General features: G+C 35.4%; 3 protein-coding genes across 5 annotated transcripts; 2 read left to right on the top strand and 1 right to left on the bottom strand.

Annotated features, from left to right (window-relative positions):
• Positions 1-789: 789 nt before the first annotated feature.
• LOC125192250 lies at positions 790-4,444 on the bottom strand. The gene is made up of 5 exons (XM_048089775.1): positions 3,867-4,444; positions 2,919-3,060; positions 1,416-1,575; positions 1,107-1,304; positions 790-968 (listed from the first exon to the last, which is right to left on the bottom strand). Exons 1-5 carry the CDS (start codon positions 4,366-4,368, stop codon positions 963-965), a joined length of 1,008 nt encoding a protein of 335 aa, XP_047945732.1. The 5' UTR covers positions 4,369-4,444; the 3' UTR covers positions 790-962.
• Positions 4,445-4,533: 89 nt separating this feature from the next.
• On the top strand, positions 4,534-11,335 carry LOC125192249 (polyadenylation and cleavage factor homolog 4-like). Of its 3 annotated transcripts, none has more exons than XM_048089773.1 (8): positions 4,534-5,054; positions 6,722-6,823; positions 6,909-7,172; positions 7,949-8,596; positions 8,990-9,853; positions 9,938-10,483; positions 10,674-10,733; positions 11,053-11,335. In XM_048089773.1, the coding sequence occupies exons 1-7, from the start codon at positions 4,719-4,721 to the stop codon at positions 10,722-10,724; spliced, it is 2,811 nt and encodes a 936-aa protein (XP_047945730.1). In that variant the 5' UTR covers positions 4,534-4,718; the 3' UTR covers positions 10,725-10,733; positions 11,053-11,335. The 3 variants fall into 3 exon arrangements, with proteins under 3 accessions (XP_047945730.1, XP_047945729.1, XP_047945731.1); XM_048089774.1 differs by having other exon boundaries at positions 4,536-4,797; positions 4,888-5,054; positions 10,674-11,335; XM_048089772.1 differs by having other exon boundaries at positions 10,674-11,335.
• A 923-nt stretch (positions 11,336-12,258) lies between these two features.
• Positions 12,259-14,737, top strand: LOC125195979 (U-box domain-containing protein 4-like). The gene is made up of 2 exons (XM_048094294.1): positions 12,259-13,378; positions 14,312-14,737. Exons 1-2 carry the CDS (start codon positions 12,392-12,394, stop codon positions 14,375-14,377), a joined length of 1,053 nt encoding a protein of 350 aa, XP_047950251.1. The 5' UTR covers positions 12,259-12,391; the 3' UTR covers positions 14,378-14,737.
• The last annotated feature ends 12,218 nt before the right edge of the window (positions 14,738-26,955 follow it).

The raw sequence follows: 26,955 nt of genomic DNA, 5'->3' as shown, positions 1-26,955 counted from the left end.
AATTCAAATATTAGAATAAAGTTTATTAAATCATTGCAGATTGAAACAGATTTGATCGTTAATCCCTTTAAACAAAACTTACTAACCGTCAACAAAGACATAGTATTGCTAATTACTCCTACTATCTTATAAATATAGGATTACACAAATCATATACCAAGACCTTGAATCACAAGAAACTATTCTGTTTCTTTTTGGTATAACTTTGAGAGAATTCTATTACTCACTCCTTCCTATTGAAAATGACTCACTTTTCTTTTTTAGTTTGTCACAACCAAAATTACCCATTACTAAAAATGAAAACACATTTTATCTCTAATTTATCCATCTGTCTTACTTTACTCTCTCCACTTAACACACAAAATAAACTTGTATAAAATCTCATGCCGTCCAAAAAAAGGGTCATCATCCTTGGGACGGAAGGAGTACATTATTTTACTTAGTTCCATTGAGTTAACTACTAGCCACAACCAATCAAGTGATAAAGTCAACTATGCTCGATTAAAACATTATACATGAAACTACGCATTGATCAATCATTTTCCATGTTCATCTGTTGTAGAAGTAGCTTTAGAAGGAAAGAAAATGGAAGCCTACATTTGACTCTCTCAACTAGTCAACTTATTTGAGAATAATTGGATCTCTAGTTCAAATAGAACAAAGAAAAATCTATAGAATTTTAATTTGAGGTGTGAGCGTCAACATTAAGTCACATAGACAGATATTACCTCAATTTCACTGATTACCAATTTCCTCCCCCATTCCATTCTCCAACATTACAAGAAGGAATAAAAAGCAAATACATTCAAATGTCTGCATTACTTAATCAAATATTCAGTGGTTCTTTTCTGTCAACATTAATCACAGACTGAGATATTACCTCAAATCTTACATTAAGCAAGACTTCAGTCACTCTCCTCTCACTAAACCCTAAACCCATAGCCAATCATTCAAACTTTTCCTCAATCCTGCAATTCCAAAGAGCATAAATTAAAGATGGTTATGAGTATGAGTATATAATCAGCGATATTTAGAAGAAGAAGAATATCAAAATGAAAATTCTTATGTCCTCGCTGCCTGCTTGGCCAGAGTTTATGTGTCTTTACCCTGAATCGTTTCCTGCGCGCATCCTCAGGGCTAAGTCGGGAACCTTGTGACTGCCATCCAGAACCTTCGCTTTTATAACTTCCAGCACCAGCTGTTGGTGTCCATCTTTTACCTTGTTCAGCTCGGCTTCTACCATTTCTAAAGAATCCATCTCTGTCCCAGGTGACATCATAATCGGCTCTCATGCGTGATCCTTGCTGCATTATTAGCAATTTTTTTGCAAAGTAAATACTTATTCCATGCCAGCCAAACACATATACGGCATCTCTAAGAGACGAGAACTCCGAAAAATGGCATAATGTGTCTACCTTATTTAAGGAACGGCCACATAAAACCTTCAAGGCATTACAGAAGTCCTTGTGACCTTCAAACCGAACTACAATTTTGCAGTGGAGACCTGAAATTAGATCCCCACTGTCTTCATCCCCAGCTTCACCTATGTCATTGTCCTCACCAACATCAAGATTCCTATGGATAAAGAAGAATATATTGGTGCAACAATGAGAAAAACAAAATAATGATGTACTGCACAGGCATTAATAGGATTATAGTTAGCAAAGTTGTAAGAAAATAACTATCCCCGGGCCCAACACACGCACAACAAACATGCTGAAATGCAATGGGACCCCACAAAAATCATACTCCTTCCATCCCTCTGTAGTAGAGGCGTTTCCTTTCGGCACGGGATTTAAGAAAAGTTGTGTTAAGTGAGGTAAGTAAATGAATTATGAAGTAGAAAATGAAAAAGGTAGAGAGATGAAGAAAGAATAAAGTAAGAGACAGTAAAGTAAGAGAGAATAAAAGTTGTTGCTTTTTGCCACAAAAGGAAATGATTCAGCTACAGCGGGACAACCCAAAAAGGAATACGACTCAGCTATAGAGGGACGGAGGGAGTACAATGTTCCATGTAGGTTTTCTTTAGGTTTTCAGACTTTTCTTATCTCCTTTAACTTCTTGATTAAGGCTGTGGTCCCCACCCACTTCATATTTTAGGCGAAAACATGAAAGCCCGAAATTGTTTTGAACCATAATAGGCCAAAGAGCTGGAAGGAAAATTACTTCAAACACATAAAACGCGAGGTGCCACCTTAGATTCGTTTTTCTGGCACCTCAAGTAACTAAAGATCAAGATAATTTTTGTTCATCAAGTGGCTATGTCAAGAAAGAGATGAAACTGATGAATAAGGTTAGAAACAACATGTAAGCTTTTTCTATTTTTATAGAACTTTTTATCAAGGGTATTCAAACATATTTAAATGAATTCGAAAGGGGAAGAAATGAGGATGACCGAGCATCAAAACATGTGGATCATGCCACCCCTGAAGATTATCCTACATTCTATGCCAGCACCACAGCACAGACTTATCTATACCTAGGCAGATTTATATAGAAAAGATACCTGACTGAGGAGCTGAGCATTTATTTTGGTTTTAATATTTTAATTATCTGCCTGAATCTTTTCGTTTTAACAATTTATACCAAATGAAGGACCTAGATCCTGGAATTTTTCATGTCTGTGAACGTTCAACAATGAATTATAACTGGTTCTGCAAATTATTTAGGATCCAAGTATTGTAGATGAGAGCCATTCACATTTTCAATTTAGAGAAACAATGGAGTCAACAGAATTAAGCAAAAATATGAAATCAAAATATTCTTTATGTGAAATCGGAAAATGCAATAGATATTAACACAAAACATTCAATATAGTATAATTTTTATGAATAAAGAACAAAAAAATGCACTACATTTAACCTCTTAATCCTTTTGCTACAGACAAGGAAGGCACTTAAAGCTAATAAAGAACACACCTTATCTTTCCAAGAGCTGAAAAAATTGTATGAGTAACTAGCATTGAAGGTTTGGATGAAACCCGAGGCTCAGCAAACCACCTAGAAGGCACACCTCTCAATACAATTGTATCAGGCTGCTGCTTATCACTCCTTGAATATCCTACAAGCACATTGAATTCAATAGGCATCTCATATTTGTGTTAAACGTAAAAACATGGTCTAAAATCATCACTGTAAAAGCTGGAGACTTATCCAGCTACTCAGAAGCAACCATAAAAACAATACTAAAGGTAGACCTAAAATCAAGTACTCCTATGAAGTTATGAACCAGAAGAACCATTTCCTATAGATAAGGTTAGGATAAAAATTATGCAAAATTCATCAAAATGTTCAGTTGTAAGTAAGACAGCCATTCGGTGAAGCACAATATAGAGTTTCTTTTGACAAGTGACTGAATGTTAGTGATATACTTTGGGGTGATTGGGCCTCAATAGATGAACTTTCCTTCACCAAATTTCATTTTTCCACATGAACTAAAAGTTTTGCCTCCAAAACATTCAGTTATTCTAATTTTTCGCATGGTTATCAACAGCTGCTGTAGTAAATAATGCAGTTAAATGTTGCCCCTTCAGCTAGATATGATTGCTTTAACTTGCCACTTCAACTTTGCCAGCAATGGATGACCATGTAAAGCTCACTGACTGAAACTTGTATACATGAAGCAGAATTTTTAGGTCATTTTACAAAACCATAATTGGGTGAAAGTTAGTGAATTTCGCATGTGATTGTAACTCATAAAGAAGTTACTCAATATCAATTTAGCAGATTATACATGGATTTCTCGATTGCAAATTTATATCATCCACATTGTTACATTACCATTATCATTCCTAAATAAACTCAATTTGGGGCTAATCTTCTCACGCATTCATGCTGAAACTCAAATAGATCAAGCAATCAACATACCTCTCGATCCAAATGCCGCAATCTCCTCCCATTCCTTCCGCATCCCTTCAAAATCATCAGCTTTCGGCACCTCAACACTCAGCTTAAACTTCACACCCTCCAAATTCAACTCCATTCCATCCATCTCCGCCACAATCCCCTTCCTCCACTCCGTGAACTCTCGCTCCACTTCATCCTCGCCGCAAAACCTCAATTTCTTCGATAGGAATTCAAAATCTAACACGAACAAGCTCCCTCGCGCCACGGGATCCTCACGCTTCCGCTTCTTCAGGTCTCTGTACTTGAACACTTTGATGTCTTCTTCAGGAACGGAAATTGAGTGGGACTTTTTGAGATATTCGATTAAAGAGCGCTTGAGCTTCCACTCGTCAATTAGGGCTACGGATTTGTCCGCGCGGTGAATTGTTAGGTTGAGCCTGACTCGGGGGATGAGGGAGAGGCCTGATTCGAGTTCGAATGGCTCGGTTGGGAGCAGAGATTTGAGCGGTTCGCGGTGGTTCATGGCTGAGCGCAGTCACAACGGCGGGGAAATTTGTAAAGGGTGTAGTTTGTCTTCTTCTTTTGAGCAAGCTAATGAATTTAATTAAATTGGTAATTTGAAAATTAAGGTTAGATTTTATTAAAATTAGAGTATTAAAAATGAGAACCAAAAACAAAAAGAAAGAGGGAAAAGATATAGTAGAGCATCATCTTGACCCATCCCAAACCCCAGCTCAACCCGCAGATCTCAATCCTCCCCAATGGCATCCAATAATCTATTTTATTATATGCTTGATTCTTAATCACGCCTTTTCTATCTGTCTTTGTTGTAGTTTGTATCCTCTCTGTGGTTCAAAACCCTAATTTAATTCGATGGACCGATTTCAGAACCCTGTGCCTCTGAGCAGCGTGGGTTTCAGCAAGCCTCCACCAATCCAGAGCGACGGCGCAGGTAAGAAGCCACTTCCGCCTTTGCTTCTCGATAGATTTAGGGCCATGATCAAGGATCTCGAGGAAGAACTTAAGGTTTTTGATGGTGCAGCTGTTTTGCCGTCGGAAACCGACGAAATTGTTCAGCTTTATGAGATTATTTTGTCGGAGCTCACTGTCAATTCGAAGCCAATGATTACTGATCTCACTGTACTTGCCGAAGAGCAGCGAGCACACGGCGAGGCCATTGCTGGTGCCATTTGCTCCCGGATTATTGAGGTATAGCACTTAGGGTACGACAGCTCTGGTAGTTCTTGTAATCTTTCTCGTGCAATTTTCCAATTCTCCCCCAGTGTATTGTAGTTGATGCAAATGGAATTGTAGTTTTGAAAGTTTGATTCACCTGGATGCATCTTCTCCTTTTTATTTATTTTTCCTGTTTCTTCTGTTGAAGGTTTTTGTTCCTATTTTTATTATCTCCTAAATCTGGAGGTTTAAACAAACTACGATCTGGTGATAAGTGATAACACAGATTGAATTGAAATATCTGGTCGAATTGATCAGCATAATATAAAATTGATGAAAAGACAGCACTAATCAAGCTTCAAAATCAAATATAAGTAACCTCATAAAACAATTATGCAATCTTGAGATGGATCAACCCTTTTGTACTTCAAATTTTGTAAGTTGGAAAATCATGCTTGATCTTCTCAGCGAGTATACATTGGTAAAGAGCAAAGAAATCAAGGGAAGCCTATTTCCACTTGTCATACTTGTTGCAAAGAAAGCTTGTTGTTTTTATCTTTTTTCTGCTAATCAGTAATGAAAATATGTTGTGTACCCTGTTGAAGACCATTCATTTATGTGGTCCTGTATTTTCTCATCTAATTAGAGATGGGTGGACTCATCTATATTTGTTATGTTCTTTGTGATATCTTGCTATTGTATTCTCTTGGTGTTTGATGCCTTGTGATGAAATATTGTTTCTAGGCTCTACTTTTTTATTTCTGCTCAGGATGGCATCATAATTGACTTGTAGGTATTGGCTAGATAAAAGGAAGCACTTTAAATTTCTAATGTCACTTAAGGGTGAAACGTTTAACCTTGGACATTTCTTGCATATAAAAATGTTTGTTACATACATATGTTACATTACATTTCTACACTTTTATCTCATAGCTTAAAAGCTGCACGTCTTCTCCACTGGTTGAAGAGAGGAGTAACAAATTTGAGTCATCTGATCATATTTGTGCTTTTTATTATGTTACTTGTCTAGGTATTGATTTTGAGCTTTACTTTTCTTCTCATGTTCTACCTGTAGATGTATATTGTTGTACACCCTTCAGCTGAGTTGCTAATTGCGGGTTAGCCTTGTATTCTGTAATTATCTTTGTTCACGGTAAAAATGCTATGTTGGAGTTATAAATGCTTTGTGCATTCATTTTTTTGGCAATCCATTGTACTGTTTTGATATCTCTAATCTGTGTGCATTTCTTTCTAATTGTTTTCTATATCGTGGCAAAGATATTGTATGACTTCCAGTGTTATTTACTTTAAAATTTCTCAATTTCATTCTCTGATAGTTGATTTCTATATTGTTACTCATATAGGGATTGATTTTGAGCTTTTCTTTTCTTCTCATGTAACATGTTTGACCTGTGGATGTAATACTGTTGTATACCCTTCAGCTGGTAGCTGCAAATTTCTAGCTAGCCTTGTATTCTCTATAATTATCTTTGTTCTCAGTAAAAATGCTATGTTGGATTTATAAATGCTTTGTGCCTTCATTTTTTTGGCAATCCATTTTACTCTTTTGAAATTTCTAATATGTGTGCATTTCCTTTCATTTGTTGTTTTCTATATCATGGCAAAGATATTGTATGACTTCCAGTTGTTATTTACTTTAAATTTCTCAATTTCATCCTCTGATAGTTGATTTCTTTCAGGTTTCTGTTGATTATAAACTGCCTTCTTTATACCTTTTGGATAGCATCGTGAAGAACATAGGCAAGGAATACATTAAATTCTTCTCTGCTCGGTTGCCTGAGGTCAGACCAATTTGACTGCATGGCAGTTAATGTCTTCCTTATTGTTCTCGAACAGTTCTGTGATTGTTTTTTTTTCATTTAATAGGTTTTCTGTGAGGCTTACACACAAGTCCACCCCAACATGCACAAAGCAATGCGCCATCTGTTTGGGACATGGTCTACAGTTTTCCCAGTGTCAGTGCTTCAAAAGATTGGGACAAAGTTAAAGTTTTCTCCTCCTGTAAATGGTCATTCTTCTGGAGTAAGCTCTTCAAGAGCTTCTGAATCTCCTCGACCAGCACATGGGATACACATAAACCCCAAGTATTTGGAAGCACAACGGCAGTTTGGACAATCATCAGTAGATCCTGTAAGCTTCAGCTAGATCTTGGTTCTTTCTATTTCAATCCCTATTCTGAGTCCTGACTCCCTCCATTGCCTGCTCATGTACAATCTTTTCAAGAGTTTGTGGGTTTGTTTCTTTGGTATCTATTATATTTACTATCTTGTTTATTGGATTCATAAAATTGGATATCAATGCATGATCATCATTCATTCACTTAATGTATTAGTGGTTTGAAGATAGGCAGATGTGTAATTTTTTTAAGATAATAGGGGCTGTAATGGCTGATAAGGATGCTCAAAACTTTTGAATTGCCAAATGTCATAACAGGAACAGGCAAATATAAGGACCAATTGTTCTTTCCTTCTTTAAACTCTTTTGGTGTCCTTTCTACTAGTGAAAGTGATAATGTGACTCCCAATACCTAACCTTCCCCCTGTATTGGAATTTTTCTCACATTTTTGGCTTGTATGATCAAATTTTAAGGCTATCAAATATTGGTCAAAGTTGGAGGAAATCGACAAACTAGCTTTACTGTTCAACTTTGCATCCATATGTACGTACTATTGTAGTTTCTATGTTTCTTGGCTGCATGATGGTTTTTATAAGCAAAAGTTGCAATTTCTTATAACTCAGCCTTACTTCTAAATTGTACTAATGTTTTGTTTTTATCTGTTGGTTATGTCTCGTTTGGCTTGTTTTTTTTAACTGACGTTTGGTGGAACTTTAGGTTTTTAACTGAGCAAATCCTATTTGAGGCACAGTGAGTATCTTTCTCATAATTCCAAGTATTTACTTTGCAGTTTAGAACTGAAGGAGTGAGTTCAACTGGTCGTACAGGCCTTACAGCTTCTGGTGTAGATGCTGTAAAAGTGTCTCTCTCATCAGCTTCTAGGATAAAAAGGTCCTCCCCTCCTTGTGGACTTGGGCCTGCAGGATCATTGTCTCCTGCTGGTCCTTCAATCAAGGATTTTGGCATGGATAGTTCCACAAAGAGACTCACTGTTAGGCAGTCACCATCTCATCCTGGAAGTGATTATGGGCCAAGCAAAGTGGTGATCAAAGAGGAGACAAGTGAGTGGCGGAAAAGAAATCTGCAGGGCAATCCCAAACCACAGCTTAAAGCAGTAGCAGCAGCTGCTGCGTATAAATGTAGTGGTGGTATTGATCTTCGAGGACCGAGAGCATTGATTAGTGCCTATGGGATGGATGAACGAGAAAAACATTTAAACAATAAACATCATAAAGCTGAGGAGTTGGATTCACATGGTGCTGAGCAAAAGATAGGTATCAGGACATGGCAAAACACTGAAGAGGAAGAATTTGATTGGGAAGACATGACCCCATCTTTAGCAGATCGGATGCAGTCTAGTGATACATATTCATCTCTTCCATCTCTAGGTAACTTGACCGGAAGACAGAGTGTTGTTGCAGACCATGCTGCACGTTTGGTGAGTAATTAAGAGGAAACTCATCCAAGGCTTACTCTTCTGTTATAATCCTCTCTTTTTAGCATGTTTCTCATATAAATGAGCTGTTAACTTCCCACTATTGTGGCATTGTTAAATTTTTTCATCCCTTGTATTATAAACTTATGAAGTTCATCAGTAATGAAGCATAAGCAGATGATTATGTTCTCATTTTTATGAGTAAGCATCTGTAATGGCACATTCTTTTAATTGGTGAATCCATGTAACAAGTACAAGATCTAAATGGGAATTACAACTTTGTCTTTCGTAATCATTAGTGTAATAGTTAGACCCCATACTTGACTATATTTTGAAGCAGTAGTTTGATGTTTCTTCTAGACTCAACCCATGACCTTATGCTTGTTTTTCTGACAGTCTGCTCCTGGATCTGTTAACAATGTTGCTGGCGCCAGTAATTTTATGAGCCATATTCCTCCTAATTTTGGCCGAGAATCCTTGATTTTACCGCCACAGCAGTCTCAGGGCCAATTTAATGCCAACGGAAGTGGTTCTCTAGCTGAAAGTAGAAACGTTTTAACTGGTGGTGAGCAAAAGAGCCAAGCTGGAAATTTCTCAAATATTGATTGGAAGTCTGGTCGGCCTGCTGGTGTTGTTTCAACATTTGGCTCCACCTACGACTCACTGGCTCCTGAGATTCGATCAGGTGATGCTGCTTTAAGAAATACATGGAATCCTGCAAATTTTCAAAACTCACAGATTATGCCATCGCACTCTAGTCTTCCTCAACAAATGCTATTTAGAGGTCAGTTTGGTATGAAGAATGCTTCCAATATTGCCGATCAAATGCATTCTGATCCTGGTAGCAGTAGAAGCATGCCACCGGTGACCTTGTCCCAAATTTCTAGCATTCGTCCTGGAATGGTTCCTGTAAATTTGCATGGTGCAACACAGCCAAACTTTTCAATGGCTCGAGAGTCCAGACAAAATTTGCACTTGCCTTATTCAGTTCCTGGTTCATCAAATACAATGGTACCACCTTTGAACTATAGATACTTAGCTCAAGGGCAGGGTCCTGCTGGCACTACTCCACATATGTCATTTCAAGTACCCGGGGCAACCTTACAGCCTCCACCAAGGGGTCCTCATCCAGGGACAACTCAAGCATTTCCTATTGGTCGAAATAATGGGCAAGTTGCTCCTAATGGCTCCGTGAGGAATGGGCTTTCAGGGTTAATATCTTCTTTAATGGTCCAAGGTTTAATATCTTTACCAAAGCAGGTCTGTTCCCTTTGTTGTATCCTTTTTTTCATCATTACCTATTTGATGTGGATTTTTCTTCATTTTCAATATATGCAATTCCAGGATTCTGTTGGAGTGGAGTTTGATCAAGACAGTCTTAAGGTGCGTCATGAGAGCGCAATTACGTCTTTATATACTGATCTTCCAAGGCAATGCAGAACTTGTGGCCATCGGTTTAAAGACCAAGAAGAGCACAGCAAGCATATGGATTGGCATGTAAACAAGAACCGAACTCTAAAAAACCGCGAGACAAAACCTTCTCCGAAGTGGTTTGTAGACATAAACATGTGGCTCAGTGGCACAGAATCCTTGGGAACTGAATCAGCTCCAGGTTTTTTGCCCATTGAAAATACTGTAGAAAAGGAGGAGGATGAAGAAATGGCTGTTCCTGCTGATGATAGCCAGAAGGCTTGCGCACTATGTGGAGAGCCCTTTGATGATTTCTATAGTGACGAAATGGAAGAATGGATGTATAGGGGAGCCGTATACATGTATGCACCAGCTGGGTTAGCAGTTGGAATGGACACATCGCAATTAGGTCCTATAGTGCATGCCAAATGTAGACCTGACTCACATGGGGTTTCATCGGAAAATTATGAGGATGAAACGGTATGCCTTTTTCTGCTCCTCTTTCTTGAATCTTAAATACATTTACTAGCTTGCCGATAAAGTTTTCATTTCTCATGCAGTTATTTCCATGTTTAATAGTAGTAGATGTCTTGATTTGCATTTTCATTTCTTTTGTTTCTTTTTTTACTTGTAACAAAAGGTCAGTCCTCTTATTGCTTTCCATGTGCAGGAATCAACTAAAGAAGGTAGTAAAAGGAAAAAACTGCGAAGTCATTCCTGATATTTGCAGGTCACATGTAACTTCGGTTTTGAGTTATTATTAATTCATTTCATTCATCTATAATAGCTTGTAGCCTGCCAGAAAATGTGTACATGAGTAGTGGACTTGTTTTAACAGTCTTGTGGAAAAGAAAAAAGAGTTAGAGCAGACACACTTCACGTCCCTTGCTTTCGTGAATTTTCTAGCATTCTTTACCTAGCTTTCTTCAAGTAGTGGTTGGAGCTTCAATTTGTGTTGAAGCCGTTGCTTCAAAATAATAATATGGTTGTGTGAGAGGGGTTGTTTGTTCGATGATTGTGTGGGGGCTATATTTGCTTAAATTTTGCAGGAGCTCGTGTAATTGTATTCTGTGGGCAGGCTAATTGAGTTGAAGAAAGATCAATTTCAGCTGCATCTGTTTTATTAGCTCTAACTTGTGGTTTTTGGTTAGCATTTTCAAGTAGAGCCAACCAACTTTTGATTTAATTTTATAGTTAGCCATAGTAATGTTTTATTCTTCTGTTCCCTTGGGGGAAATTTTCATTATAGTGTAGCATGTTTTACTCTGTAACTGCATAACTATGAATTGCAGATTATATTGTTATCAGCTTATTATGATTGGATTTTGTTCAGTGCTATTTCTATGGAATATTTCATGTTTTCCAACCTTTTATCAAATTTTCATTGCTATTTTTTTACTTGGATTCGTTATTATGAATAGGTTTGTTGTTGTACACAACATAATTTTCATTCTTAGTAATTTGTTAGTACAAAACAAGTTAAGAGTACAATATTAATTTCTGTATTTTTTTCAATTCAACTGTCAAAAAAAAAAGTAAGAACACACTACATTCTAAGGAAATGTTTTAAAAATCAAATTATAATTACAAATAAGTATTACTCCCTTCGTCCGCAAAAAATAGATCACATTTGTCATTTTGGAACGTCCACAAAAAATAGATTATTTTCTAAAAATGGAAAATTTATCTCTCATACTTTTCCCACTTTTTCTTCCCTCTCTCATACTTTATCCATATATCTCTTACTTTAGCAGTAATAAATGCAATGGTAGAAAATGAATTTTATTTAATAAATAATCAAATTTAAACAAAAATATAATCAAAGCTCACCATCGATAGTTCTTTAATATACTATAATAATTTAATTACTAATTGCGTTCCGTCAACTGATTTAAGACTTTTAAGAATAAGCTAACGACCAAGTCAACCAATCAATAACCGTAAAGTTTTAAGTGAACTCATAAACCCAATTTTTCTCTAAGTACATGGGTGAAATCTTAGAATTGTGGCTTTTATGATTTAAAACCACTATAACTTTATTAAGGATAACTTTTCTTTTTTTATTTTATTGGTAATAATAACCGATAATTTAAGTTAATTAAGTTAAAAGTAAAATTTGTAAGAACCTTCCCCGCACGCGTTAAAAGCTGAGACACCTCACACGTGCTGTCGCGATTGGGATTCTGTACGGCTATCCACGTGGCACCTTCTTCCCTCTCCTCTCCGTTTATATTCTTCCCTTCCTTTTCACTCCCCATTCTGTTTATAAGTAGTACCTATCTCTCAAAACGCCGTCGTTTTCGTCTGCCCTTTCCCCCAAAACACAAAATAAAAGGTCCAAATTAGTGAATCCCAATTTCCCGGCAATGATCGCGGATTGATCCAACCATGGATTCCGATTCAGTGAAATCGAGCTTCACCTACATGGGCCGCAAGTTCACCGATCTCAGCCTCAACGACTCCTCCTCCTCCGCCTTCAGCGACTGCAACAGCGACAGATCCGGCGAGTTCCCCACCGCCTCTTCGCAGAGCCGCCGCCTCTTCCTCTCCTGCGCCTCCGATAACTCCGACGAGCTCATCTCTCAGCTCGTCTCCGCCCTCGACTCCGACAGCATCGACGAGCAGAAGCAAGCCGCCATGGAATTGCGCCTCATGGCCAAGAACAAACCGGAGAATCGGATCAAAATCGCCAGAGCCGGAGCGATCAAGCCGCTGATCTCGATCATCTCCTCCAACGATCCGCAGCTGCAGGAGTACGGCGTCACGGCGGTGCTAAACCTCTCGCTCTGCGACGAGAACAAGGAGGAGATCGCCTACTCCGGCGCGATCAAGCCGCTGGTCCGCGCTCTCAAATCCGGCACCTCCACCGCCAGGGAGAACGCCGCCTGCGCGCTCCTCCGCCTCTCGCAAATCGAGGAGAACAAAGTCGCGATCGGGAGGTCCGGCGCGATTCCGCCGCTGGTGGACCTCCTCGAGAGCGGCAACTTCCGCGGCATGAAGGACGCGTGCACCGCGCTCTACTCGCTGTGCACGGTGAGGGAGAATAAAATTAGGGCGGTGCAGGCTGGGATTTTGAAACCCTTGGTTGAGCTGATGTCCGATTTAGGATCGAATATGGTGGACAAATCGGCGTTCGTGCTGAGTCTCCTGATGTCGGTGCCGGAGGCGCGCGCGGCGCTGGTGGATGAGGGCGGCATACCCGTGCTTGTGGAGATCGTGGAGGTCGGGACGCAGCGGCAGAAGGAGATCGCCGCTGCCATACTTTTGCAGTTGTGCGAGGATTGCTTGGCCTACCGAACTATGGTGGCCCGCGAAGGAGCCATTCCCCCCCTGGTGGCTCTGTCGCAGACCGGGACCACCCGCGCCAAACAAAAGGTAAATGGACTAACAAATTAACTAATTTATTTTCTTTTATTCATCTGTTACAGTTTCACCCTAATTTTGGATTTAGGGTAGAAAGCAATTCATAAATCCAGTCTGTAGTGTAGTGCAATTATCTATCCAGAGTTACACAATAGTGCATTTGGGAATGAATTACTTATAAATTTTAGAATATTATGTCTGCTGTGGTGGGTTGTCAATCAATGATCTTAGGATATTTAATGTGATGGAGTTGAATGTGGTCTGATTAATAATTGGTTAAAATAGTTGGAACAAATTTGCTATTGGTTGTTAATTGGTTTGTAAATGTTTCACCATAGGAAGAATCGCTTGCAAGTTGGCATCATCTAATAATCAATTGTGAAACATGAGTTGACACTGAAGAATTATTTATTTATTATATATGATACTGTATAACAAAGTGTGTTGCTTAGTAGGATTTAGGTAGGATTAGTTTAAAGAAGGTTTATTGGAGAGAGGGGACGATCACCAAATCTGAGTTTAGCGTGTAGAGTTTAGGCCTAATCCGACGGCCCTCGTTGGATTTGATTAAATTAATATCACCCCTTTTTGTATGTTTCCAAAGGGATGATTGGTGCAGATTCTTTGCAGAAATTGAAATAAGTTGCATAGATGATGATGACAGAGGTGATGTAGATTGTATGACTATTATATTGGCAGCTAGTTTGTCAATTACACCGCAACTGTTTTTGATGAAATCAAAATCTACAGCCTCAAATTGACTAAAAATTAAACTATTTTATGTTTGTTGTTTGATCTGAAACTAGGTTTCCAGGAAGGAAAAGCTTGTTGCTTTATGAAAAGTCTTGATATTTTGATTTTGATTTTGATGTCATAAGATACATATGCATAAGAATGAAAAAGGGTGACTAATGGGCATGGGACACTGGTTGTGTGTATGGACAGGCGGAAGCACTGATTGAGCTTTTACGGCAGCCAAGATCCACCAACGGCGCTGCGAGGGACATATGAATATGATCTGTCGCTATCTTCCATCCCCACATGATGCCCCAACCCCCACTTCCACAAGAGGACAAAATAGATACACAGATACAGGTAAAAAAATACCCATAAATATCAAAGAGGTAGGGGCAGAACTGTAAATACTCAATGCTGTAACAGTGTCATTTGTGATGAAGCTTTGTAAATTTGCCTCCCCAATCCCACCTCGATTTTGATCTTGGTAAAAAAATAAAAATGGAAAAAAGAAAAAAAGTGTTTCATTCCGATACTTCAACGTTTGTTCCCTTGGTTTTGCCTATTCTATTTTTTGAGTGTAAGTTTTTGTGTTTGAAGGGATTTTGTATTTAATATATGGTCCCAATTCCCAGAGGCAGAGCCTTAATTTCTCTTTGTTCTTGTTTTTAATTTTTAATCCGTGGTAAACGTGCAATACTCGTGCGAACCTTGGACTACAAATAGGTGTTTTCATAATCTAACATTTTTTTTAAATGTGTGATTTATATAAATGACTATAGGAATGTGATCAAATGAAAACTCTAAATATGGTACAAACTCAAAACTATGATCTGGACTATTGAAAAATGTCAACAGATCAAAAAAAACATCAATAGAAAAATGTCAATAGAATTTCAATGGTAGTCAATGATTGATGTTGTGTTAATATTGTGTTGATACTGTGTTGACACTAAAATCTTGAAATTTTACACTGTGTTGATATTGTATTGAAACTCTGTTGAAGTTGTGTCGAGAAGTTTTGAATTTGTACAATACATAAGTTTGCATTTTATTACTATCCAATGACTATTACTCCTATTATCTACGTCATTTGTTGTAGTTGTCTACTCTTTGTTCAAGATTATCTAAATAATAAACTACTAAAACAAATTGTGTAGTCGGAGGCTAGAATCCTTCATGGCCAATAGAACTAAAATGGTGTATGAGAGCTCATAATCTTTACCTGCAATGAATTACTTGTTTTAATGTGAATTTAACGTTACAATCTTTAAGATAGAACATTGTTTATGTCTATCTAGCTGGTGAATCTTACCTTTCTTTTAAGTTTAACCAACTAAAAGATCTTTTCGTATCATTACCCTTCAGCTTACAATTTAGAAAAATGACTTTTTTGTTTTGGCAGTTTATAGTACTCCATGTGATTGGAATAACTTCTTCTCATTAGTTTTAGAATTAGATTTTACTCCCTCCGGTCCTTAAAAAGTATGAACTATTTTATTTTAGTCTGTTCCTAAAATGTATGAACTTATTAATTTTAAAAATTCTTCTCTCTAAAGAAGTGTAACTTGTTCTCCACTAACAATGTTTTAATTACTCTTTCTTTCTATCTATATCTTATTTTATCAATTATGCATTAAAATTCATATCGAACCAAATATTCATACTTTTCAAATACAGAGGGAGTCCGTAACATGTTTTTCAATATTAACATCTAAAGAGAGGGAATGAAAGAATGCAACGGTAAGGCAAAAGCATAAAAAATAAGAGGAAGAAGGCTGGCGGGATGAGATGCATCTCATATCACAATCTTAGCCAGCCCATCACCTAGGTCGCGGTCCGACAACCCATCCTCAATTCCCCACCCGCACCCCCTCCCTTCCAGATCAAATTGGGACCCATTATGGGTGCAATTTGCAATAAGTGATCGCATTCTTGATCTCCATAGTATACCTTGCAAGTTAGATAGGAGTAGCATTTCAATCAGGTTTTCACAATGTTTTTAATTACTACTTCAAACGAGGAAAGGTGAAATTAGAGCCATAAATATGTGTATATACACAATTTGGTACTCGTAGCATTTAGTGTTTCCGAATAAACATCTTCCAAATAGTTGGGAGCACATTTATGGTTGCGCATATGACATTAAAAACTCTTTTGCTATCAAATCCGAGGAGAAAACAGATCTCTGTCTTAGTGCCACCTTTCACGATTATATATATGAGTAGAGTCATATGGAGTATATGGTATTGGACATTAAAACGTGGCCACTTACTTGCCTTCCATCTTAAAAGAGAAACAAAAGAGAGAAAAAAGAAATCCCACTAAAACACTTTTCAACAAAATAGTAGTACTAATAAATTAATTAAAGCAATAGTATAGTGGAGTAGTATATTCTCCTTTTTAGTGTTTTATAAGTCAGACCGGATAATCCGGCTGCGAACCTTCTTAGCGACATATCATATTTACCAACAAAATATTACTAATGTTTAGGTTTTATAATCTAATTATGAATTCCAATGCTATTTGCTAAAGTTTAGTACTTTATCAATCACTAAATTTTAATATTTTCATAATAAATATATTTAGTTACTTATTTTAGGTATATATTTATTTAATATATATTAAATGATGGGCTAGTTTACCGGATTATTATTAGATTAAGTTTTTATTAGTTGTTGTAATTTTAATTAGTATTCGTCTATTTTTATTTTATGTATTATGTATTTGGCTTATGTTTCTCTATTTTAGAATTTTCATATTATGTATCGTTTTAATTATTAGTATTTAACTATTATTTGTTATATTTGATAGTATATTTAGTTTGACATTAGGCATTACATAATATTAGTTTAAAATTAATGATTCTATCAATTTTCAAACTAAATAAACAATCCATAATATTGAAAATTACGTACGTGATGTATTATGAATAATATTAATGTATTGTGAAAAATATTAGTTTAACTTTTCCAATTATGTACATGTAGTATTATGAATAATATTAATTTAACTAATTAATAAAAAAATGTGTATTTATATTAATATGATCCAACCCACTAATTAATACTCCTAAACAAATACTACCTCCATTTTTTTTAAAATAACAACTCTTTCCTTTTTAATCCGTTCCTTAAAAATAGCAACTTTCAAACTTTCCATTTTAGGAAATTTTTACACCCTTACCCTTAATAAAATGGACTCCATCATCCACTAACATTAATTTCATTATACTTTTTTCCCCTCTCTCTCTCTTACTTTACCATTTTTTCTCCCCCTCTCTTATTTTATCAAATTATGCATTAAAACTCATACCGTTACAAACCTCCCTATTTTTAAAAAACGGAGGTAGTATTAATAGAATTAAATTAGGTTATTATTTCATATCTTCTTCTTCTCCATGCCAATGTGCTTCTTCCAATAAGTTTTCTGTCTCCCTGTATTTAATTTTTCTTCCTTTCCTTTTTCTATTTTGATAAATATAAAATTATTTAGATTTAAACGCAATAAATCAAAATCAGAAAAAAAAAAATGGTATAGCTATAGTATAGATTTGAAGATAGGTATTTTTTCTTCAAAAACCTATAATATGATTGATTTTGTACTATTGTTGGATGTATTTATGTAATGCATTTTAAGTTTTGCAGTACTGTTGAAAATGGTCGAAATTAGAATTATGAAATATCAAAATTAATTTTCATATATAGAGTTAAAATTTGTTAATTACTTACACCAGATAAAGCTCATGATAGTAATTCACCGAAATTAACTCGTTTGATAAAAAAAATAGGATATGAGAAGATATGTAAAATAAAATAATAAATACGGACTTCATGTCAAGATATGCAAAGATATGATTTTTTTTCATTGTTATTTGATAGAATATAAATTATCTAAATTTGTATAGTATATTAAATAACATGACTTAACTTGACAAATTAATGAGTTACATAAACATGGTTAAAGTTATAATTTTGGTAAGATTGGGGAGGGCCCTTGTCTTAGATTGGGCTTTGAGTTAACCTTAACTATGATATCAAACAATTAAAAATGTCCATATATAATTCTTTATCTTGGTATTACTAACTTATCAAATACACAATTTCACTATCAAAGGTTTTTATTAAAAATATTTAATATTAAATATAAAGGTATAAAGACGAATATCTTGTCTTTTTTTTTGAGAAATACTAATAAGAGCATCCACAGCGGTATAAAAAAAGCCGGCCGTCAGTCCGTGCCAACGGCAAGGACGAGTTCGTCCGCCGCTGCAAGCCGTCCGTCCGTGCCGCTGAGCCCTACGTGGCACGATTTGATTGGTCGTTGGCAAAATTGATTTTACTTTTTTTTAAAAAAAATCAAAAATAATTCGAAATAATACCAAAAATTAAAAAATATATATTTTTGGATTCCCAAAAAATATAGTCGTTTATAGACGTTTTTTTGGATTTTTTTTATCCCAATTCATCTATAAATACACACATTCATCATCCACTTTTCACATCAAATTATCTCTCATTCATACTTTTTCATACTAAATCATCTACATCTTCCTCTCTCACTCAAACCCTCTCTAAAAAATTCAAAAATCGATTTCACCGATCTCATTGCGGAAGCGGAGCGCGAAGAACAAGAATACCAGGAACAATATCGTGCCGCCTATGAAGCCTATGTCGCCGCCAATACCCCTGCCCCTCCTCCTCAACCAACTAGATCAAAGCGTCGCTACATCCATCGTGATCGGGAGCGAGCCCACGAAAGGCTCGTTGCTGACTATTTTTCCGACTAGCCGCGGTATCCAGAAGATTACTTTCGGCCTCGTTTTCGCATGTCAAAACGGTTGTTTATGCGTATTGTCAACATATTGTCCACCCGTGTTGAATACTTTCAATCAAGTGTAGACGCAACCGGTCGGCAAAGTCTCTCGACGTTGCAAAAGTGTACTTGTGCCATCCGACAACTTGCTACTAGGCAAACGGCTGACCTCTTCGACGAGTATTTGCATGTAGGTGAGTCAACTGGAATCCTATGCCTAAATTTTTTTTGCGAAGGCGTTCGTTCTGCTTTCGGCGATGAATCCCTTCGAGCACCCACCACCGAAGATTGTCAACGGTTGCTTCATCTTCACGAAGCAGTCCACGGTTTTCCCAAGTATGCTAGGCAGCATTGACTGCATGCATTGGAAGTGGAAGAATTACCCGACTGCTTGGAGGGGGCAATACTTAAACGGCCACAAAGGCGGCGGCCCAACGCTTATCCTTGAAGCGGTCGCCGACTACCGCCTATGGATTTGGCATGCATATTTCGGTGTTTCCGGATCCAACAACGACTTGAACGTGCTCTATTCTTCACCACTCTTCGATGATGTTTTGAATGGTGTAGCACCGACGATCGACTTCACCATCAACGAAATGCGTACCACATGGGTTACTATCTCGTCGATGGTATCTACCCAAGGTGGTCGACTTTCGTGAAGACGTTCAGCAATCCGCAAGACCCAAGATGGATTATTTTTGCGGAGCATCAAGAGTGTGCTCGGAAAGACGTCGAAAGAGCTTTTGGGGTCCTTCAAGGCCGATTCAACATTGTGAAGGCCCCGTCTCAGCTGTGGTACGTTAAGAATATCGCCGACATCATGTACACGTGTATTATCTTGCACAATATGGTTATAGCTGACGAAGGACCGAGGGCGGCTAACTTATACGACGAGGATGAAGCCGGAAGCTCAACCGCAAGGTCTCCCACACGCCGAGGTGTGCATACGACGGTGAACGAGAGGATCGAAAGAAGACACACAATGCGCGATACAAGAGCCCACATTGAGCTACAAAAAGATTAATCAATCATATTTGAGCGAAATTCGGCAACAAGTAGTGGGTCTTTTTAATTTTATGAATTTAATTATGGATTTTTTAATTTTTAGGATTTTAATTATGTACTTAATTTTTAATTTTTAGGATTTGAATTATGTAATTTTAATTTTTTTTTGTAATTTGTAATAGTATTCCGGATTTTTTTAATGAATTTTAATATTGTGGAAATGTTTTTATTTAAATGAAATAGTGGAATGGTGGGACCCTTGAGCTTGTCCTTAGCTAAGAGTACGGATGTGGGTGTTATGCTCTTAGCTAGAAAAAAGAGTAAAAGTAGATCCGGGTCTATCTCCGTGCTTTTAAATAAGAGCACGGATAGGGATGCTCTAAACAACATGGACAACATAACTAAAAAAATGCGCACGCACACCACGAGTGCAACTATTCAACTTTTTAAAACCTAACACATACCTTACATTTTTTATGTGAAATGCTGCTTCAGACAAATCCATTAGAATTTTTTTTTTTTTTTAGAAGTTACACACAAATCACACAAGAGAAGTTGAAACCTGGCTTGACCAATTGTTATTCCTAGTTTAGTTCTACTACTATGTTATTGCACTGTTCCATGGCATATATGACTTGTGAATGAGCTACAACGTTTTCTATTTTTAAAATTTACTGATTAAATGAGCAAAGATTCAATAAAAAAGTCATAATGTCATAATATAAAATTTATAAACTTTGAACAAAAAGTTAAATAAACGAGATCATGGGCCAGTATATTAAAGGGCAAGCTAGCGGTCCATACATATGACTGAAAATTGAGAGCCCAATAAACATGTGAGGCACTATTTAATAGTTTTGTCAATCAAGCCCATTTACTTTAATTAAACCCATTTACTCTGATACTTTCATACTTTGACTCTGAAATCATTCGACTCAATCAAACCCATTTACTTTGATATTTTTCATAACTCTAACTCTCTAACTATGAAATCATTGAGAGTCAATCAAATTCAGGAGTGTAATCGAGTAACATGATACTAGTTTGTCCTTAATCAAATGAATAAAGGATCGATCCATGTTTAAGGTTATGGAGCAACTTTAAATTCTTTGTCTCACGTTCGAGGTGCCTACTAATTAACACGTGAAATAGCCACGCTAGCGGATACCCTTGATCTAATAAAAAATTCATTTCAGTTATTGCTTTCATATTTTGTTTCTCATGAAAGGAGCAGCATGTTTTCGTTTTCATTCATAATCATTTTCACTTAATATTTTTTAGTTACATTTCATGTCAAAATTAAATTTTGAACACATTATAATCAATTGTTCAAAAATTAAAGGTCATGTTTTGATAGTTCTTTAACAACAAATTCAAGACATGCAACCTCTAACTCAGGTTTGATTTCCACTAGAACTGAATTTCGTGAGAAGCATCAGAACAAATAAAGTCTATGTAATGTCATTTAAAATTCATTTATTTAGGACTGGTAGTCAAATTGAGATTAACCGAATTAACTATAAACTATGATGATTTATTTAATTTTGATGAGTCAGATGTATTTGATATGGAAAATCAAAAGAGCATTTAATTAGACAATAACTGTATTTACTAGTATTTAGGATAGAGGGAACATCTTTTTTAGTCCATGAACTTTGCCAAAGTATCATTTTAGGTTCGTGAACTTTGAAAATATCATTTCAGGTCCATCAACTATGGGTTAATATCATTTGGAGTACTTTTTAACTATTTCCAAGTTTTTTTGGAAAAAATACCCTTGATACCTTAAATGGCATATATTTTTAATAAACTTATCCTATACTCATATTTTTTATAAATATCTTTACTATATATTTTTGATGAATTTTCAAAATATAATTTGACCTTCAATATTATCACTTAATTTTGTAATTAAGTGACATGCAAGAAAAGATTCTTATTAAATTTTTTATTATTAAAGAAAAGTTCTTTATTCAATTTTAAAATTCTTTAATATAAAAATTGAAGAAGCAATTTTACTTGCATGTCACATAATTAAGTGATAATATTGAAGGTCAAATTATATTTAGAAAATTCGTCAAAAATATATTGTAAAGATATTTATAAAAAATATGAGTATATGATAAGTTTATTAAAAATATATACCCTTTAAGGTATCGAGGGTATTTTCGTCCAGAAAAACTTGGAAATAGTAAAAAAGTACTTCAAATGATATTAACCCATAGTTGATGGACCTGAAATAATATTTTCAAAGTTCATGGACCTAAAATGATACTTTGGCTAAGTTCGTGGACTAAAAAAGATGTTCCCTCTTTAGTATAAATTGCAATTGGACAAAACTAATCCCAATAAAACCTACTGAAGTATTTATTCGATTTCTGGACACTGTTTCCAGCTCCAACAATTTCATTTCCATTCTCGGTCATCATTAAAAAAAAATTGTCTGATTAATTCATATTCCCCAATATGGAAACTTATAACCAAGAAAATAATTTGTATTAAAATCATCTTCCAATTAATTATTATCCATCCCCTGTCATATCCCTAACAAAACTTAAAATAGGGGGGAAATATAAGGGTAATTTTGGAATTAATTTAGCACAACAAAATATAGAAGTAAGGTTCTAACTGGTCACACATGCAGACAAATTAAATTAACTGCAAATTAAACAATTAATAGAATTAGGATAAATCTATATATGCTAATGAAACATGCCTAACAAATTCAAATATTAGTAATTGACTGAAAAATGTTAGCTTAATAGTAATACTATCTTTTTATAGACGTAGAGGTACACGATTCAACAAAAACATCCTAGAAACATGGTGTACAATCACGCGTGCATTATGGATTGCAATTATGTTCTCTCCATATTGAAACAATCATTAGAACTCTGAATAATCCATCCTCTAATAATCCATCATTACCTCCCTTTTAACCCAATTATATCCTATCCATATTCCAACAATTATTTTATAAGTGTCTCATTTCATAATTTGTTGATAAAGTAGACTAAAATATCATGACTAATACATATATATTTTGCGATATTTTATTTAATATATATTTGTGTGTTTCCTCTTAAAATACATTGTATTTTTGTTATCGTTCTCTAAATTTTCTCGCACAAGCATGTGTAAGAACGAAAAGGGCCGAAGCAAGAATCCATTAACATTCTAAATTATTAGGGCATCCACAGTAGGGCGGAGGATGCGACGCCCTAAGTCCCGCCTTATATGCTGTCACATCAGCATTTTATCCTCCGCCCCTTCCACCTGCAATGAGGCGGACTATAGGTCGCCTTAAGCCCCGCCCTAAGTATTTTATTTATTATTTGAATATTTAAACACTACAATATTTATTTTTTATGTTTGCAAACATATCAATTAGCAAGAATAAATATAAAAACACTATAAATTAAAGGCAAATCCTATTGTCAATATTTATTTTTTATTTTTTATTTTTTGTGCTTGCAAAAATGAAAAATTGTCAGAATTCATTATTGAATTTAGAGAGAAATTGAGATGAGGAAGAGAGTGGAGTGAAAAATATGAAATGAAGTAAAAATATTGGTGATATATATAGAAGAATATACAAAAAAAATTAAAAATTACAATAAAAATGTGTGCATCCTCCGTATCATAGTCCGCGGATAATGTATAGGGCGCGGAGGATAAAATGTGCATAGTCCGTGGTGCTCTCGTAAAAAAGTAAATAGGAGTAGTATTTAACCACTGACACATACCAACTTAATCTATAAGATAAGTGGAAGGATGACAAAATTACTTTCCTAACCACCTCCATAAAAATGTACTACTACTACCTTTTTAGTCACTTTTGATGGTATCGCAAAATTGTCAAAAGAGAGAGAAAAAAGGAAATGAAAATGAGAGATGTATTTTTGGAATAACCATTACAAGTGGATTAATAGAAACGTAGGTTTATCTTATTGACTGGCAAGAAAAAAAAGTGATTCCCAACAATAGTCCTTCTTATTTTAAATTATCCAGGCATACTTTTGTAACTTTATATTTTTAACTTTAATTAAAACATATACATTGTACTTTATATTTTATATAAGCATCATTCTTGTTTAGTTCATTTTAGCAATATTTGTTTTGCTTTATATTGATTTTGATGCCCTAAATATTATTATTGATGTGATTAATTTTTAAAATTACATATCTATTTTCTTTATACATTTACATGAATAAATAAAATTAGTACAAATTAAGATCAGTAAATATATAATTTGTAAAATTAATCATGTATGTCCCTACGAACATAATACGACAGGGATGAAAGATATGCAAAGGACCATAAAATTTTACTAAAATAAAATATATGATATAAAGAACTATTTAGTAAATTAAGAATAATTTTGTTCCATTTGATACTTTATTTCTTAATAATCATTCATACGAATAGAATCAAACGTTGGCCATTTTAGCAATATTTGTTTTGCTTGAGCATTGGTCGTTGGAGCTTTGGATATTGCTTTTGCTAGTAATTTGTCCGATCTTGTTGGTTTGGGTGTGTGTTTAGTTTGCGTATTGAGATTTTTTTTTTAGCCTTTTGTTGTTGGCCCTTGCTTCTTGAGCTCGATTAACTTTTTTTCACTGTTGCCCGTTTGTATCTACACTTACTCATTTTATGTGGTTTGAATCTTTATTTTTATCGAAAAAACTACATTTTCATGAAGCCAATATATTTTTTTTAAAAAAAATTAAGGTTCAAACCAAATAATGATGAGCAAGAGCCCAACAACACAACCTAGTCAAGTCCAATGAAAAAACCTAGTGCTAACGAAGACCAAAAAGCAGATAAAAAGGGCACACACCACACAAATCAAAACCACATAGCAAACAAGGTCAAGGATAAAAGTACTACACAATAAACTGAAGGCAAGGAAATGTAACGTCTTTAGTCGTCTTAGATTGCACCTTTGGTCCTATGTTTGTTATTAGTCCACCCTCTAATATTGATAAATTTCTTATACATTTATCTCAGTATGAAGGAAAACTTTGGATATCATCCTTTAATCCACGAACTTAGCCTCCACAATGAAATCCTCTTCCCAACCACTTAATTATTGACCATCTTCTCATAATTTTGTTCATAAGCCACCGGATCAACCACATTGTCACATGGAAGAGGAAGCTCCATATCAAATTTGACGAAAGATGCGTCCATCTAGCTGAGGAAGCACGAGATTGGATCTTTGGACAAACAAAAGCATGAATTCCAACAACCAAAACAAAAATACCACAACCTGCATCCAAAGATGACGTCATCATCCGTCTCTAATTCCTCTTTGCGAAAGACACATAAGTCATCTTTAATCCCGAATAACCTAAATCTGAATATTATGTCCTTCAAACTGAGTCTCTTTTGTGTCATAAATTACTTTCAATTATTGGAAGAGGGCCAATCGCGTAGTAATTTACGTTGTAAATTCATTAATTTTATACATCAAATACATACTTACATATTCATGATCAAAAGAAATTCATAATAACCACACGCTATGTACTAACAAAGTCAATATTTGATATTTTATAAAAGTAGCAGGAAAAAATAATATAAGTGAAAAGGATGTGTAGAATGTGACAGTAGAGATAAGGTTAATCCAAGAGGGGTTGAGTCATATCTCATTATTGGAACATTCACATCCACACCAACCTAAGGCTGTGCTTGTACGAAATCTGCACCCGCATATGTACTGTTCTTCTTCAATATCCAATCCTCTATTTTCTTTAAAAAAATGATTTGCTACAAAAATCGTTTTTATACAATTGAATATTTATATAGGTGGCCTTTGATAAATTTTATTAGCAAAAATTGTCTCTAAGTATCTTTTGTAGGAGTATTATAGTATCATTTTTTTTTGCTATGTTTCATTTTTTTAATCATTCCTTATTATTAAAATTTATCAGAAATCTTGTAACTCTTATCAATTTAGTAAATCACAATTAAAATTTTTTAAATAATTAGATTTCACATTGGATGGATAAGCTTTTGTAGGGACCATTTTCTTGTCGACATATTTTCATGAATTAAGTGGTCAAGTGTGATGCAACACATCGACGAGACACATTTTCATAAATAAGTTAGGGTGCGTCATATTAGGAATATTTCGATGTTTTATGTGTTATTTCAGTTGATATGACTAATATCGTTATATTAAATTAACTAGTGATAACATTAAAAATATATCATAATTTAAAAGTTTAAATTAACAGAGGGAAAAATTAAAGGAAGAAAGGTTTTTTTTTTGTGTGTGTTAAATTATATGTCCCGATTGAGCCACGCAATTTCCAGACATATCGACATAATATGACACGTAAAATTTGATTTAACATTAAAAAATTTACACAATCCTTCACAACAGTTTATAACTTTAGAGCATGTACAACGCTGCTTTAGCTATGAGTGAAGCTTGTGCCGTCAGCAAGGCACGCTGCATCTTGCAGAGAATGCCGCTCATTGGAACGGATTCATGCGAAAAAATCAGATGAAATTCAATTTTTTTTCACTTCCCGAAATATGGCTATTTTATTATCATTCTTTTCAATTATTTCATTTATTTTCTTTTTTCTTTTTAATCCCAATTCATCCAAATTCGTCAATGAGTAGTCGGTTCCACTAAAATTTGAATTTATTTGCTTGTATTTTTTATTTTAGGATTTAAAGTATGCACTTTAAAATTTTTAAGACATAAATTATGTAATTTTTTAAATTTTAGAAATTTGTAATGTCATTTCAGGTCTTTTTAATAAAATTTATTATTAATGAAATCTTTTAGTAATTCTAATTTTTAAATTGAATAATAGATAGTGGTACCAATGAATAATGAAAAGCATGCTCTTGGGAAAGAATATGAGCAACTAGGCATCCACTATAGGGGCGGCGCGCCGGCCGCCCCCTTCCCGGCTACGCCGCGGCGGCGTATAGTGGACTAGGCGTCCGCCCCGGGGGCGGACGAATTGGCTGGGGCGGAAGGGCCATCGCCGGCTTTGCGGCGAGGACGAGC

Source organism: Salvia hispanica, chromosome 6 (genome assembly GCF_023119035.1).
Source record: "Salvia hispanica cultivar TCC Black 2014 chromosome 6, UniMelb_Shisp_WGS_1.0, whole genome shotgun sequence".
Taxonomy (NCBI): domain Eukaryota; kingdom Viridiplantae; phylum Streptophyta; class Magnoliopsida; order Lamiales; family Lamiaceae; genus Salvia; species Salvia hispanica.
This window is presented reverse-complemented; position numbering and strand designations above follow the sequence as displayed.